Source organism: Chiloscyllium plagiosum, chromosome 21, assembly GCF_004010195.1.
Source record: "Chiloscyllium plagiosum isolate BGI_BamShark_2017 chromosome 21, ASM401019v2, whole genome shotgun sequence".
NCBI classification, from domain to species: domain Eukaryota; kingdom Metazoa; phylum Chordata; class Chondrichthyes; order Orectolobiformes; family Hemiscylliidae; genus Chiloscyllium; species Chiloscyllium plagiosum.
The window spans coordinates 21,296,604-21,312,739 of record NC_057730.1 but is presented as its reverse complement, the minus strand read 5'-3'; the positions used below and the strand labels follow the sequence as shown (position 1 = coordinate 21,312,739).

Below are 16,136 nucleotides of genomic sequence, written 5' to 3'. Positions count from 1 at the left end.
TAACACATCAACATTTCCATCATCTCTTTCCCAGGTAAGGAGTACAAGACTTGCATCCTCATTATTCTTAGTACTGCAAGGGTTTCAACCTCAGCAAGAGGAGGAGCATTAATCCAATATCTTGCCAGCAAGCTTATCTGAAATTTTAGAATATATTTCTCGTTCTTTGAGTACTATTTCAATGGTGTTCTCCCACACTGTCAGTCTAACAAGCAACAGATCAGAGGAATATTTTTCTCCAAGGCTTAGATTAATCTCCTGCTGAAGTTATAGTGGGAAGATTCTATGAAAGTCTCAAGCACGTATATATGGAAGAATTGTTTCCCTGTATTTAATTTTCTTAAACCTAGTTGTATTGGAATTATTTAATACAAACAAATTCATCAGTCCTGTCCTAACTTCTGAAAGTTTCAATTTCCTTGGACTATATCCCCAAATGAGGTCAGCAATGCCCGGTGTGAATTAAACTTTGTTCAACATTGGGTTCTGGAGTGACCTCATTACAGCCAAGGTCCAGCCGTGGATAGGGCAATGTATTACAGATGTAAAATGAGACTGACTGCTATTGAGATCAAGGCAGCATTTGACTGAGTATAATATCAAGGAGCCTGTGGACAGGAATTGGAAATTTCTACTGGTTGGAGTTGTTAGACTCCAGCCAGTAGAGAGGTAGATGGTTGCGGTTGTTAGACACAAGTTATCTCAATCCTCGGTCAATACTGCCAGAGAACCTAAAGTTAGATATTTTCTATTTGACACTGTGTCACAGGAACCCCTAAGATCAGGATAGCTATCTTTTTTGATAATCGGCCTGTTCAGAGATGTTATTACATTCCCCTGCTGGATCCTGAACCCATGTCTAGAGGTAGAGACACTACCACTATACCACATGAACCCAACTGAGATCCTCAGCTTAGTGTCCTAGATGCAACTATTTGTAGCTGCTTCATCAAATACCATACCTCTACCTTTGCATAACGTGCAATATTGTGATGTTTGCTGATGATCAGTGTTCAGTATCATTCGCAATTCCTCAGACAATGACACAGATACTTGCATCCAGGAAGAGGCGGACAACATTTACATTTGGGTTGTTCACATTCATGTTCAAATCAATAACCATATCCAAGAACAGAGAATTAGCAAAACTGATTCTCTCACTTTCAACAGTCTACAGGTCACATTGATTAGGACTGCAGTAATTCAAGTAGACAGCTCACCGTCACCACCTCAGGGCAATTATGAATGCGTAGTAAATGCTGGGTTTACCAGTGACACTCATTTCCATGAAAATGTGCATGGTGCAGCAACTGACTGAGGCATCAGATCAGTAATTTTAGACTTAATTTTTTAATAGTTATTAGTGGATTTCCTCAGGCTTCCGCATTGACTCAAACTTCTGTACTCTGTAGAGCAGAAAAACCATTTTGCAAATACTTTACAAAGGCGAGTGGGCTACAACTAGGAGTTTCCAGAGGAGATAACAGGTGGAGAACTGGAGTTAGTGTACACAAAAAAGATACATTTTATTCTAAAGAGCTGAATTGTTAGCAAGTCAACCTTTTAATATTAAATGGAACTAACTTGCAGTTAAATAGATTTGATTTGTGCAAATTCAAGTGAGAGACTAACTCGGGAAAACTAAAACTGAAGGACAAAATGTGGTGTTTGATAATTAGCTTTATTAGAAGGGCCTGCATTGTCTACAAACTGCATTATTATTTAATTTATTGTGTAGCTAAACCTGAATATCAACAGCAAAAGACTGGTTTTGGGACATGACTAAGCTTTCGGATTTTAGACGTTGCCTGCAATCAAACCATCTGAAAAGATTAATTCCAAAATTCTAATAAAATTCTAATAAAATTCCTTAGAAGCCAAATTAAATCTTTAAATAGGCACTGTAACTGCCATAAATGGTTACACTGACATGCAACCCACCCCTATGCTAGATGTAAACTCCCCTTATTGATTTAGCTGATCGCCTCCTGCCCCGTTAAGCTTGCTGTTTTGGGTTCAAAACAGTATGATTCATTTTTGAGCCAAAGGAGCATACATTTTCTCACTGCCAAGTTAATCCAAATTTTTAACATGAATTTATTTGGGGGCATGAGGACACTGAGAATTAGAAGGTTTAAATGCAAGTTATACAAATGTGCATTTCTAACAATTTTGCATCCATTAAACTTATTGCAGTCCCTGGTCACAATGCCCCAATATATTTCCAATGGGCAAGACCTCTCACCAAAAGCATGCACTCATGCAACTGATCATGTTGAATTTTGATTATCTTGAGAGATCATTTGCTTAGAAATGGGTTTTCTCCAAACAGTAAGAAACGCACAGCATACAGGAAATGCATTGTTTTCTGGCAAAGTATAGTTATAAACAGCATATCTTTCACAGCTTAAAGACGTACAACTTTGTCTGTTTGAATTAAACCAAACAATCCTAATGCCTCCAAATCTGCATCTAAACCATATGGCCAAATTGTCATACTTCACCAAGATCCAGAATTCACAGGTCAGAGTCACCGTTATCAGATCGTTAATGGTCTTCATTTTCCATCCTTAAAAGGTTCTGTGGATGCTGTATGATTTGTACTTGGCTAGTTACCATCCACAACTAACAGGCCAAATGACACTCTGTCATTATATAAATTCTGTCATTGTCCAAGAAGAATGTAGATACAGTATACAGTTTTGAAATAAATGTAGATTGCTAACAGAATACAACACCAACAGTTCCCAAATCATCATCAGCTATGTCTTTTACACCTCTTAGAATTTTAGCACCAGTAATTCAAAATAATAAACAAGATTATACTGTAATGCAGGGTATATTTGAACAAAGTCTGGGGCATTGCAGAACCTTCATCTCAACTGCTCCATTTTCCTAATTGAATATTACATTAGATCCCTTATGATCATCGTTTTCCAGTGACTGAATGAATCAACATTGTTTTAACCTGCTATGTTGCCCAAGCTCACTTCTGGCTACCCAACTGCATTGTTGCTGAGAATTGGGTAAGATGCAAGATGAAACCTTTCAGAAAAATTAGTTTGTTGCTAATTCAATCTGACTGACCAAGAGAAATTCTCTCAGATGCTGCAGGCTTTTATTAACAAGCCATTGAAATTTGTTTGCTCACTGAGTGACCAGCAACTAACCAGTATTTTGTCACTTTTACACAAATACCATAATATTCCCCACTGATCTGAGGCCTATTTTTAACACGCTTATCAAAGTTGTCTCTCTCTTTCTACTTACGTGCACATTTCTCTGTTTCAATTGATTTCTTAGTCCATTAAAGGAAACTCCTTCATTTCCCACAGCTGAATCATTGTTTTCAGTACCATATTAGTGGAAACTTATTGAGTGGAGATGATGTGAGATTTTTTATGTGCCATAACTGTAGGTCATAGAGGGAAGCCATGATGAGGATTAGTTTGCTATATTAGATTAACAACCAAAGTGATGAATGGGCAAACTATAAAGGGAGGCGCATTTAAAAGAAATTGGGAAAAGAGCAAGCTGAAACAACAAATAATCTTATTATCTCTAGAGTAGCCTTCATCTTAGCTGTGCCGTGTTCTAGACCTACAACATATACATTTCACCTTCAAAGTTGTCTTGTGTGCAGTTAAGAATTTTATAAGGTCATCCTCTAACCTGAATAACCATAAGATTGCACCTCAAAACCAATTGTGATTAAGCTCATTAACACATCATACAGATGTCAGTGCAGAATGTTTGTATCATGTAAATACAGAATAGTGAAGTATTTCAAGAAAAACTGAATGCAGAGTGACTGCATGAGTCTTGATTAACAGTCTTAAGCACTTGGTATATCCACTCCACAGGCAATTATGTTTGACAGCTCAAATAAGATTAATTGAAAGAAAAAATGAATGGAACAAAAATGGAGAAAAGACAACTAATCCAATTGTCTACAAGTTTGCCACAACCTATAATCTTATGCCAGGACTGGGATAAACATTCATGAAACAACTAATGCTTGTGAAAGTAAAAGTTTTTTTTTATGTGTTTGTAATAGTTTTTTTTTCCTACTCACCAATGCCCTTTACTCTCTGTTTGCTACTTCAGAGCACAGACATCTGAGAAAATCTGTATGATTCAGCAGTGGAACCAACAGCAATGGTCGCTAAGTTTCCAAAAGGCCTGTGATTGAACATTTTAAAGCATGTATGGCCTCTTTCAGGTCCTGTGGATAATTTGACATTTGAATTAATGATGATCCAATGATCTGGGGTGGCAAGAGAGGGAAACTTGGTTACTTAGCTAGAGAATAGGTTGGGTGAAAGTGGAAACTTAGTGTTTTAAACACAGCAAGCAGATCAATGTGACAAGGAATAACTAATGGGGGAGGGGGAATGAAATTAAAAAGGTACATGAACAAAATGTTAGCAGCAAGAACTGGGAGTCACCATGCTCCAAACAGGCGGAAGTGCCGTCAAAGCTCTATACTAAACATGCACTGAGACACGCTAACCACTTGCCACATTGCAAATAAATTAACCCTCTGAGCCCTTTATAAATCTTAAGCTGTATCAAAAAATGACCAGGTTGGTACATCTTTGTTCAGAGAATGCTATTCATTGAAAAATATTTCTTGTGATTCCTTATTTTCTGTTATATATGGTACAGATTTGATAAAAGTTTGTTTTAATGTTCTTTTAAGGTATACAACAGGTTCTTGGATGCCGAAAGCTCAGTTCTCAAAGGGTTAATGAACCATGGCTTCTTGGACATAAGACATAAACTATTTCACCCATGAATAATGTAACAGCTCCTTGTTCAGGGCTTTCTGTATCGGTTCTTTGGTGTTACTCCACATCCGGTGATATCACAGGATGAAAGAGATGGGTTTTTCCCAGCAGTGATGGTTCCCAATAAAGCAGGAAGCTCATGGGTGATGATACGCTCGATTTTCTCCAGCAGACATCCTCCCATGTATGAGCACTGTGCTGACAACAATTTGAAAGTATTAATGGAATTAATGCCAAAGAAATCTTTATAGACATTAGGATTGGGAAGATCAAACTTGCTGACGTTGGTTTTAGCCAAGATGGATTTAAAGATGTAGAATTTGTCTGGTTCTTCCAATATTTCATTGAAGACCAGCTCAGGATCACTGAAGAAGGTCATTTTATCTTTAAAAGTCTGCAAATATCGATCCACAAGAAGGGCATGAATGCGCACACGTATGGCATGCTGACGGATGAAGGCAATTTTGTTCTCCAGCCTATTCTCAATGACTTGGTTGAGATCCTCCAGGAGGGAGACCTCTTCTTTCAGGAATAGGTTTTGGTTTGTATCAGGTTGGTACTCATATGGCCAAAAAGAACTAACGTAGACTCTTGGTGGTTCTGTGACATTGATTAATGGTGCCAGGCTCCAGAAGAGAGCTCCATAGACTCGCATCAGTTCCTGAGTGGCGACATTGTCAGCTTTATTTAGAATTATTCTGATTTGAGACTCACGACCCTTCAACTGACGGAACAGCATCTCTAATTCCAATCCAACGTCCAGTTTGGTAGGGTCAAACACAACAAATATGAGGTCAGCTCGATCTATAAACCATTGGCAAACATCATTGAAGGGATAACCTATGAAAGAAAGGTAGAAAATTATGAAACAGCTTATTTCAAAATATAGAAATATCAATGGGTCTCTAGAATTGTTACAACCACATTTGGAGTAGCAATACACCTTTTTAGTGAAGGGGGTACAAATCCCTCTATGTACTATTTTTAGGGAATTTAATGAAAATCCTCTCTCCCTTAGTAGTATCGCTTTCAAACTCCCTTCATGTGTTCTAGCCAACCTCTTGAATAATATTTTGTTCCATTTCAAGGTTTGTTCCTTTACCTGACCTATTAAGTATTTCCTACTCTCCATCATTCTCGCTCCACTTTTAAATGCCTTCTCCAACCCTCCCTAGGTCACCTCCCTGAATACCAGCACTTATTACAGATGTACTTGACAGCGCAATTTAGTTATTTTTCCAATCATAGGCTATTACATTGAAGTACTTCATCTGTTAAATTAGATCGGCTATATACGTTGGAAAATACCCTGGCATGATAAAATATCTAAATATGTTTACAGTTTTTCATTTTAATTCCTTAATATCATATCGTCTCATATTCTATGACCATTGTCTTGTATGTAATACAGTAGAGAGCACTCATCAGGCCCCATCCTTCCTAATCACCACCTCATTTACTAGAAGCATTGAGGGTACAGTCCCCACAAGTTCACAACCTGCACTTTATTTTTGAGTGCTTGTCTTCACTAAAATTCACTAAATGTGAAATCAATCCTATTAAAGTATCACAGGATAGCCAGGCTAGGATTGGCTGTATCTTCTATGATCTATTGCATTAACCAGTGGTATATGAGAACCCAGAAGATTTATTCCCATTTCTCCAAGGTAACCTGTGCCATTCACAGTTAATAGCTGCCCATTCTGGTTGAATGCTGGTGCTTTTGAACATAACCTCTCCCTCCCCACACCACCCCCATCCCATCCTATAAATTGAGGCTAGAATTCGATACAATTCCCCAACCATATCACACCTCACCTAAGTGAGTCATCACAGCAAATATTAGCAGACTTCCTATTATTACCTCTTTCTTGCTGTTTGCGATTTTCAATTATTCCAGGTGTGTCGACGATTGTCACTCGTTCCAACAGTTTGTGTGGGAGCTCAATTCCAACAAGTTTCTCCAGAAAGTTCTGACCAAACTTTTCCAAGGGAGAGAAAGACCGAGTACTATCAGCAGCCATGACAATTCCCTCCACTGTGCGTATCTTAGACCCATGCATCAAAACAGTAAATTCTGATGTAGTTGGCTCTGCACCTATGGGCAGCAAAATAGAGAATGTAAGAAGTTTAGGGACATCAGACCATTCAAACCTACCCAACCATCCAATTTATGGCTGCTCTGCACCTCAACTCCATTTAGTTATCCTTACCACACAACCCTGATCAAAAATCTACAATAGCAAAATACCGTGGATAGTGGAAACAGAATACTCTGGAAATATTCAGTCTTTGGAATAATATCGGTGGAGAGAGAAACAGAGTTCACATTGCATTCATCACAACACAGAACACATTTTGGTCTTGATAATCACAGCTGTTCCATCCTCCATAGTATTTTCTGGAGGGAGTTGGAGTGGTGGTAGTATTTCTAAGTTTCTATGATTAGGAAGGCTATTTCAGTGTTCTGGGGAAATGCATCCTCGACTATAGGTTCAGGCAGTAAAGTGTTCAGAAAGTCTACCAGCAGGAAACATTTGCCTGTTGCCTCCTAATATCAGGCAGCAGTTGCACCTTTTTGACTGACTCTGTATACAATGACACCGGCCATTCAAAATGCTACCCTATAGATTTCTGTGGCCATGACTGAGCTTTATTTTGTTTAAATAAAAAAAAATGTTATTTGCCATAGAGATAATATCAATGTGAAAAGTGATAATTAACCATATTTTTAAAGAAATAGATTGCAACACTAAAATGGTTGAACAAGTAATACATTCTTCAGGTGTTACATGTATTGATTTTATCCTTCCCGAAGAAGGGCTCATGCCCGAAATGTCGATTCTCCTGCTCCTTGGATGCTGCCTGACCTGCTGCGCTTTTCCAGCAACACATTATCAGCTCTGATCTGCAGTCCTCACTTTCTCCTCGTTGATTTTATCCAACCAAGTTCTTACAATCTGAAACACAGTCTGTAAAAGGATAATGGAAACAGATTCTATATTGATTGTAATGAGGCCAGCTAGTTGGACCTCATAGACTGGGGTTGTTAATCTGTTCCAATCAGGGAGCCATGGCTGATTAAATAAGGTGTGTCAGAGATATTAACACTCTGGTACCTGATTCTGAATGAGGTAAGATTATAGTCAAGGACTGTTCATGTGTAAATAAAGGGTGACTTAGTTAAGGGATACCAGCCTCTGTGGAGTTATTTCAGTGGCAATGAGAGTGGGATATGGGGTAATGTCAGCCTATTAAATTTTTTAATAGACAATAGAAAACATTTTACAAGGTCTACCTCAGGTCACCATTTACATGGATGACATCTTAAATCTAATACAGAACACTTAGAGAATTTAGATAAAGTTCTAAGGGCTTTTTTTCCCAAGGCAAATGCAGGCTTGAGAAGGGAAAATTGTGTATTCCAGGCTTCCCAAGTGACCTACATGGGCTACAGAATCTACAAGATCGGGTTACACTCATTGGAAGATAAAGTGAGGGCAATCAAAGGTGTCCCAATTCCTACATCTGCCCAGGAGCTTAGGTCAATTCTTGGGTTGGTAAATTATTATGGAAATTTCATACTTAATCAGGCAATCCATCCTGGCATTTTTGCATTAGCTCCTAAAAATGTCAGCCTTGGAAACGGTCGCATAGACAAGCCCTTGCTTTCAAAGAAGTAAAAACAAACACCTATTATCCTCATAGATGTTGGCTCACTCTGGTCCCAAGAAAGATCTGGTGTTGACGTACAATGCATCGGGGTGATAATAGCTCATAGGTGGCCCAATGGAGAAGAATGCACACCAGTTTATGCATCCAGGACTTTGGCTGATACAGAGTACAAATACACCCAGATAGAAAAAAAGGTTTGACGGTCATATTTGGAGTCATGAAGTTCCACCAATACATCTATGGATGTAACTTTGTGAAAATCACAGATCACAAACCCTTGGTTGGTCCTCTTATAGAGTACAAGGGCAGTGCCTGCCCACAGCATCAGGCCCCCTTCAATGGTGGGTTCTAATATTAAGTGTTTATAATTACAAGTTATAACACACCCAGAGGCCAAGATGCAGATGCATTGAGCTGGCTCCTATTAGCAGATACACCACTGGTGATACCCTAGAATATAAATGAGGACAACAAATGAGTGATAGCAGCTCCCCCACATCTGTGGGAATGGCTAGGTAAATCTTGGACTGAGTTGCACGTCGACTATGCAGGTCCTTTCATGGGTTCAATGTTCTTAGCCATTGTAGATGCCCACTCAGACTGGTTGGGTCTGCATAGGGTCCATTCATCAAAGACTGGGATGATGATAGAAAAGTTGCATGCATCTTTTTCAACACAGAGTTCAGAAATGTTGGCTACAGATAATGGGCCATTATTTCTAACAGGGAATTTGCTAATTTTTAAAAGGGATTTGACATACAAGAACAGCTCTGTACCACCCATTAGTCAATGACCTGACAGAAAAAAAAAGTCCAAACTTTGAAGACTGGCTTGAAGAAACAGCCTACAATTTTGGTGGTTTTCCAAGAAAAAGAACTGACCTATGTCCTCTGACTCAGAGCAAAAGAGATGTAGTGATTGTAATGAGGTCAGCCAAGTGGACCTCGTAGAATGAGTTTCCTGATTGGACCAGATAATCAGCCCAATCAAGGAGCCCTGACTGGCATATAAAAAGTGTCAGAGATACTGACATTCTGTCCCCTAACTCTAAATGGGGCAGTACTATAGTCAAGAATTGGTCATGTGTAGATAAAGGGTGACTTGGTGACAAGATACTGGCCTCTGTGGAGTTATTTTAGATTCAATACTAATTTTTTACATAAAATTGAGTATTACTTTGAAAGGAAAAGAAACTTGAAGGCCTGTGGAGAAATAGCAACAGAGTGCAACTAAATTGATGGGCTGTATGGTCCTATGAAGTGCTTTGTAGTTAAAATACACCCTCACTTATGGCTATAGAAGGGAGTACTTGAAAAATTTGTTCAATTTACAAATTTTCACACCACTCTTGTTCTATACTTAACTGATTAACTAGTACCAAGGTTTCTGAGCATTGGTATCTCCTAATTGGATTCCAGTATCAGAAAGAAACCTGTGTGTACTGTTTGGTTGCTCTGGGCTTTTCTTTCACTTAGTTGACCAGCTCTGTGGAGATTTCAGTTTGCATTTTGCTTCACTGAAAGGTTGATCAATTTACTTCTGCACATTTTTCTCCTTCTCCAAGCATGAGCACAAGGTAAATAATCTCTAGCAGTTCTGAGGAAGGGTCACTGGACCTGAAATATTAACTGTGATTTCTCTCCACAGTTGCTGCCAGACCTGCAGAGCTTTTTCTAGCAATTTCTTTTGTTTTCTGTAGAGGTTTTTTATAAATTGTATAAAGTTGGAGCTGAGTGTCATTGTCATATGTCTAAAACCCATAAGGAATAGGAGGAGTAGGCAGCTCCACAAATCAGTAAAAGCATAACTAATCTATTATCTCAAATTTATGTTCCTACCCTATCCCCATATTCCTCAATTTGCTTAGGACCCAAAAACTTCTACTCAAAAACCTCCATCTTAAATCTAGTCAAAACTAAGCAGTTACAATTATCTTGAGTATTGAGTAAATTCAAAAGATTCACAATCCTCTAAGCAAATGCATTTCTCTACCTCAGTCCTAAATGGCCAACTACTTATTCCAAGACAACGATTCTTAATTCCAGAATTTCCATTTCCCAGGAAAACATTGTCTCAGCTCTGTCAAAACCTTAATAATTTTATACATTTCTTAAATCACCGATCATTCCTCTGAATTGTAGAAAATATAAGGCTAGACTAAATCAATCTCTCTAACAATTTGAAAAGGAGAATGTTGATTCTAAACTTAATGTTTTAAACCTAACTGGAGGAAACCTATAATGATGATATGAAGGCAGAGCAAGCTAAAGTGAACTGGGAAACTGTATTAGTACATTAAAGATGTAGTGGCAGACTATCAAGGAGATATTTAATACAAGTCAGCAAAGATTCATCTCAATGAGGAAGTCTTTGAGAAGGATGCATCCTTTGCTAAATTAGGTGATTAAAAGTAGTTGCAAAGGTTAATGATAAGCAAAAAAGATTGGTCAGTTTAATAGTGAGCAAAGAAGGGAGAACCAGTTACAAAACAGAGAAAGCAATGCATGAGAGAAAGTTAGCTAGTAATATAAAAATACATTGAGAAGTTCTATTTTTATTTAAATAGGAAAAGAGTAACTCCATTTAGTGCACTCTTTGAGTGAGTCTGGACAATTGGTAGATTCATGTCTTGAACAGGTATTTTGTATCTGTTTTCACTGTGCAAAACTTAGAAAGTTTCCCAAAAAGACTTGAAAAATCAAAAGGTGTTAAGGAGGAAGAGACTTAAACCAGAGGAAAGATGTTGGGAAATTCCTTGGACCTAAAGACTGACGAGTCCCCAGAAGCAGACAGCATGCTTCCTCCAATATAAAAAGAAGTAGCTGGAAAGATAGTACAGGCATTGATTACAAACTTCTAAAATTCACTGCATTCTGGAAGGGTCCCAGTAAAATTAAACAAAGCTAATGTAATATCAAGTAAAGAGGGGTTCAGAAAGTAGGGAAGCATAGGCCAGATAACCTAATATATTTCATCATGAAATTGCTAGAATCCATTAAGGAATTTATTGCAGGATACTTGGGAAGTCATAATGTGATCTGGAAGAGTCAACATGGCATTGTGAAAGATAAATCATATTTAACTACTCTCGTAACGTTTTATTTGAGGAAGAAGTAACAAGGTGGTGAATGAAGGGGAACCTATGGATGTTCTGTGCTTGTATTTCAAAAAGGCATTTGATAAAGTACCATATCAAAGGAAGTAGAGAGCACAAAAAAAAATTCAGGTCCTTTTCAGTTTGGCAAGCCATAGCTAATGGAGAACCATAGGAATCTGTACTGGCTTCTCAACTATTTACAATCTATACCAATGATTCAAATGATGGAATTGAATGCATGGTAGCTAATTTAATGATAATGTAAGGATAAAAAAGTAAGTTGTCAATAGGAAGTAGAGAATCTGCAAAGTAATTTGGACAGCCTAAGCAAGTGGACAAAAAGTTGCACAAAGAATATAATGTGGGAAAATGTAAATTTGAACCCAAGTTTAAAAGAATGAGAGTGACTGCTATTGAAACATACAGAACCTGAAGGGAATTTGACAGGGGAAACTTGAGAGGATGTATCCTCTTGTGGGGATTCTAGAACTGAGGGACAATGGTTAAGAATATAATGTCTCACTTTTTAAGATGAGGATGAGAAATGTTTTCTCTCTTTGATTATTGGTCAATAGTATTTCTTCCCCAAAAAACAAGGGAGACTAGGTATTTGAGTTTACTCAAGGTTGGATTAGATTTTTGATAGATAGGAGAGTCCAGGTTTTTTTGTGGGGTTGGGGGCAGGAGACAGGAAAGAGGAGTTGAGACCATACAAGACCAGTCATAATTCTGCTGAATGATGGAACAAACTTATGTTGTAAAATGTCGGAGTATAGATTAGAATGGTGCTGGAAAAGCACAGCAGGTCAGACAGCATCCGAGGAGCAGGAAGTCAATGTTTCAGGCAAAAGCCCTTCATCAGGAATGGCTTTGCCCGAAAAGTCGATTTTCCTGCTCCTCGGATGCTGCCTGACCTACTGTGCTTTTCCAGCACCACTCTAATCTAGACTCTGATCTCCAGCATCTGCAGTCCTCACTTTAATCATGTTGTAAAATGATCTACTCTTTTATCATATTCCATGTCTCACTACCTGTGTAAAGCTATAAACAAAAAAAATGCTGGAGGACACAGCAGGTCAGGCAGCATCCATGAGGAGAAAACAAGCTAATGTTTTGAGTCTAGATGATTCTTCAATAGAGCTGATTTTCATCAGATCTCAGCTCTGATGAAGGGTCATCGAGACTCAAAATGTCAGCTTGCTTTCTCTCCATGGATGCTGCCTGACCTGCTGTGATCTCCAGCATTTTGTTTTCAGTTCAGATTCCATCATCTGCCATAATTTGCTCCTACCTGTATAAAGCTGATAGATATTCTCGTCCAGTCCCAGGAGGTAGTTGACCATGGTGGATTTCCCAACACTCCATGGTCCCAAGAACAGCACCATTGGTTTTGACACAATTTCTCCATCTGGAAACACAACAATTCTTACAATGAATTGTTTACTGCACTGTATGTAACACAACTAAGCCATATTGTGAAGCTAAAAGAAGCTTCTTCCAAACAGTTGATAATGCAAATAGTTTTTGCAAGTAGGTGCAAATCACAGTGGAAAGTAATGGGGTCAGGTTTGGCTCAGTAGTAGATCCTAATCTCTGAGTCACAAGGTTATGCGTTCAAGTCCCTGTCCAGAAATATCCCAGATCCCCAAAGCATAAGCAGTGCCTTTAAGATAAGCGTTTAAAACAATATGTTATTTGATCATCTTAGATGAAAATAAAATATCCTACATTACTTTTCTGAAGACGAACACAGGAGATCCCCTCCCCCCGCCCAGTCAATACCTAAGCCTCAGGAACTGTAAACAGAATGTGTTTATTATCACATTATTATTTATTACACATTGATGTGGTAATTTGGCTGCCGTGTGTCGCCTCATTATAACAGTAGGTTATAAACGTGCTTAATTGGCTGTGAAACTTATCTTCTCTGGACATGAAATACAAATTCTTCCTTTCATATACATGACTGAATCTCTAAAGGAGAACCAAGTTATCAAATTAGGCCTACGGATCTCAATGTGAACCCATTCGTTCAAGAACTTGAGAGATTGGAACATCTATTTTTGGAAATCGCCTGACAGCTGTTAACCTGTAGAAACGTTTACTGAAAACAATAAATGCTGGAGATCACAGTAGGTCAGGCAGCATCAAGCTAGTGGACTGTTCAACGTTAGCGTGCTCTCTGTCCGTGGATGCTGCCTGACCCGCTGTGAGCTCCAGCATTTGTTGTTTTCAAGCTGTTAACCTGGGCAACTAATCACTTTGATATAATTCCCTAAATTGACTGGATTGTTGGTGCCAAGTCCTGACCACATGGCTATAAATAGTGTTTGAGGTATAGAAAGCGAGCATTGCTATGGAGAGTACAAAAAAAAATCAGAAATTGCCGGAAAAGCTCAGCAGATCTGGAAATTCTGAGTTAAAAAACACGCAACACCAAGTTATAGTCCAACAGGTATAAATGGAAGCACTACCTTTCCAAGCGCTGCTCCTTCATCAGGTGGTTGTGGAGTACACGATTGTAAGAGACAGAATTTATAGCAAATGTTTACAGTGTGATGTAACTGAAATTATACATTGAAAAATACCTTGATTGTTTGTTAAGTCTCTCGTCTGTTAGAATATGCATGATAGTTTCACTTTTTTCATTTGTAAATCACAAAACTTTTTTTTTAAATTACATTCTCCAGTTAACTTTATCTGGGCTGACACCAATTGTTAATGTATTGAAGGTGTTAGCCCCCTGTGTGCTGTTGTCTGTGCCACAATGTTTAGACTGATTCTAATCTAAAAAAATGAGCTAACAGAGTCTTACATGGATTCATGGATTTTTGAGCAAAGTACAATGTAACTCTGCAATCCCCCACAATATGGATGACACAACCATTCCTCCTGAAAGGTGCTCTGAAAGCTAGGGCTTCCAATTAAACCTGTTGGACTATAACCTGGTGTTGTGTGATTTTTAACTTTGTACACCCGAGTCCAACACCGGCATCTCCAAATCATGGCAATTCTGAAGAAGAGTCACTGGACCCCATACGTTAACTCTGCTTTTTCTCCACAGATGTTGCCAGACGTGCTGATTTTTTACAGCAATTTCTGTTTTTGTTTCTGATTTCTAGCATCCCCGCATTTTTTTAGTACGTTGGATCACGTTGCCCATTCCAGTCTATGATTAAACTTCCTACTTAGGTTTTAGTAATGTTAATCTAGAAGTTCAAGAACGGATGAATCATCCCAAAAATGCATAGAAAGTGGATAGAGTAACTTAAAGAACATAAACAGTACTAAAATAACGCAAAATATCGGGAAACCGAAGAATCAAGATAGAAGCAAAGAGACATTGAAATCGAGAGGACAACAGACGTTTTGAATCAGAACACGACGAAAAAGCAGACACTGGAACACAGAATCAGGCGGGGAGCAAAATCAAACGGAAGGACTGAAAAAGAAACAAAAGTTGAGATGAGGAAGGAGAAGCGGAAGCGGTGAGATCAATTTGAATCCAGCCTGGATCAGAACACCAATCCTGATAGCTGAGCTGTGAAGGTTGCAGGGGATGGAATGATGATAGTTATCATCCGTGAAAGTATTTCTGCCTATGTTCCGTCTATTCGTGAAATCTCATTGGAGAAAAAAACCAAATATCATGCTTTCTCTATCTCTGGAACATCGCAAATCCTTCACACCAATTTCACGTGTTGTTAATATGTCTGGCCATGAATGAGAATCCCTGTCGAACCCACAGTTTCAAAATTTGAGAATCTTTGTATTTGAAGCGTTTAGATGTGTGGATGGGGTGGCGAAAATTTTCAGAAAGTAAATGTCTAGAACCTCGACCAGAACAAAGTTCTCGTTCTGCGGAAATGCATTAGTCTCCAGCACAGAAATCAAACATACAGTCGCAATTTTCAAAAGTGTTTTTTTTTCAAACATGGAACATCACTAGCTGACCCCAATTCTTTCAGCGTCATCGGAACAACTTAAGGAGTAGCATTCCCCAATATTTTATCTAACACCACGGAGAATTTTCCTGGGTCTGTGCCTGGTTTAAATAAATTGACTTGAGTGAAGCTCGTACATAACCCAGGCGGGTTATTTTACAGGTGTCCCTTCCATTCCTTTCATTTTCAGGTTTTTTTTTTGCTGCAGCGAAGCAATTCAGCATATTTAGATACACAGCTAGGAAATCGCTGATGTTTTTATTAGAATTCCAGTCGAGAACCCTGCCGATGGCTGCACCTGTTACGAAAGGTGTCGAATAATTTTCTTACTGATACACTGAGTCCGAGTTTAACCTATATACATCATATTTGTACTGTCCACATGGGCAAATTGTCCTCAGGAAGTGAGGCAGACAATAACAGTGCACTTACACACCAACTTCAAGTGGAAAGGCAAAGTAAAAGGTACATGCACGGGCCGATTGTTTGCCAGCTGCTACTGAGTGAGCATTAGTAAACACGACATCAAATCCATACCACACCATCAGAATATGGATTGAGCACAACTTTCTCCAGTGTGTTTTTGTCCCTCGTGCTTCTGGAATAACGCTACTTAGAATGAGCGGAGTA

General features: G+C 38.6%; 1 protein-coding gene across 4 annotated transcripts in view; it reads right to left on the bottom strand.

Moving 5' to 3' along the window:
* Positions 1-1,098: 1,098 nt before the first annotated feature.
* Positions 1,099-16,136, bottom strand: part of srl (sarcalumenin) — a 59,996-nt gene continuing 44,958 nt past the window's right edge. For all 4 annotated transcript variants that reach the window (XM_043711467.1, XM_043711468.1, XM_043711465.1 and 1 more), the window contains 3 exons: positions 12,854-12,970; positions 6,655-6,888; positions 1,099-5,630 (listed from right to left, as the gene is read on the bottom strand). In XM_043711467.1, coding sequence (XP_043567402.1) covers positions 4,819-5,630; positions 6,655-6,888; positions 12,854-12,970 — 1,163 coding nt within the window. In that variant the 3' untranslated portion in view covers positions 1,099-4,818. The remainder of the gene's footprint in view (positions 5,631-6,654; positions 6,889-12,853; positions 12,971-16,136) is intronic.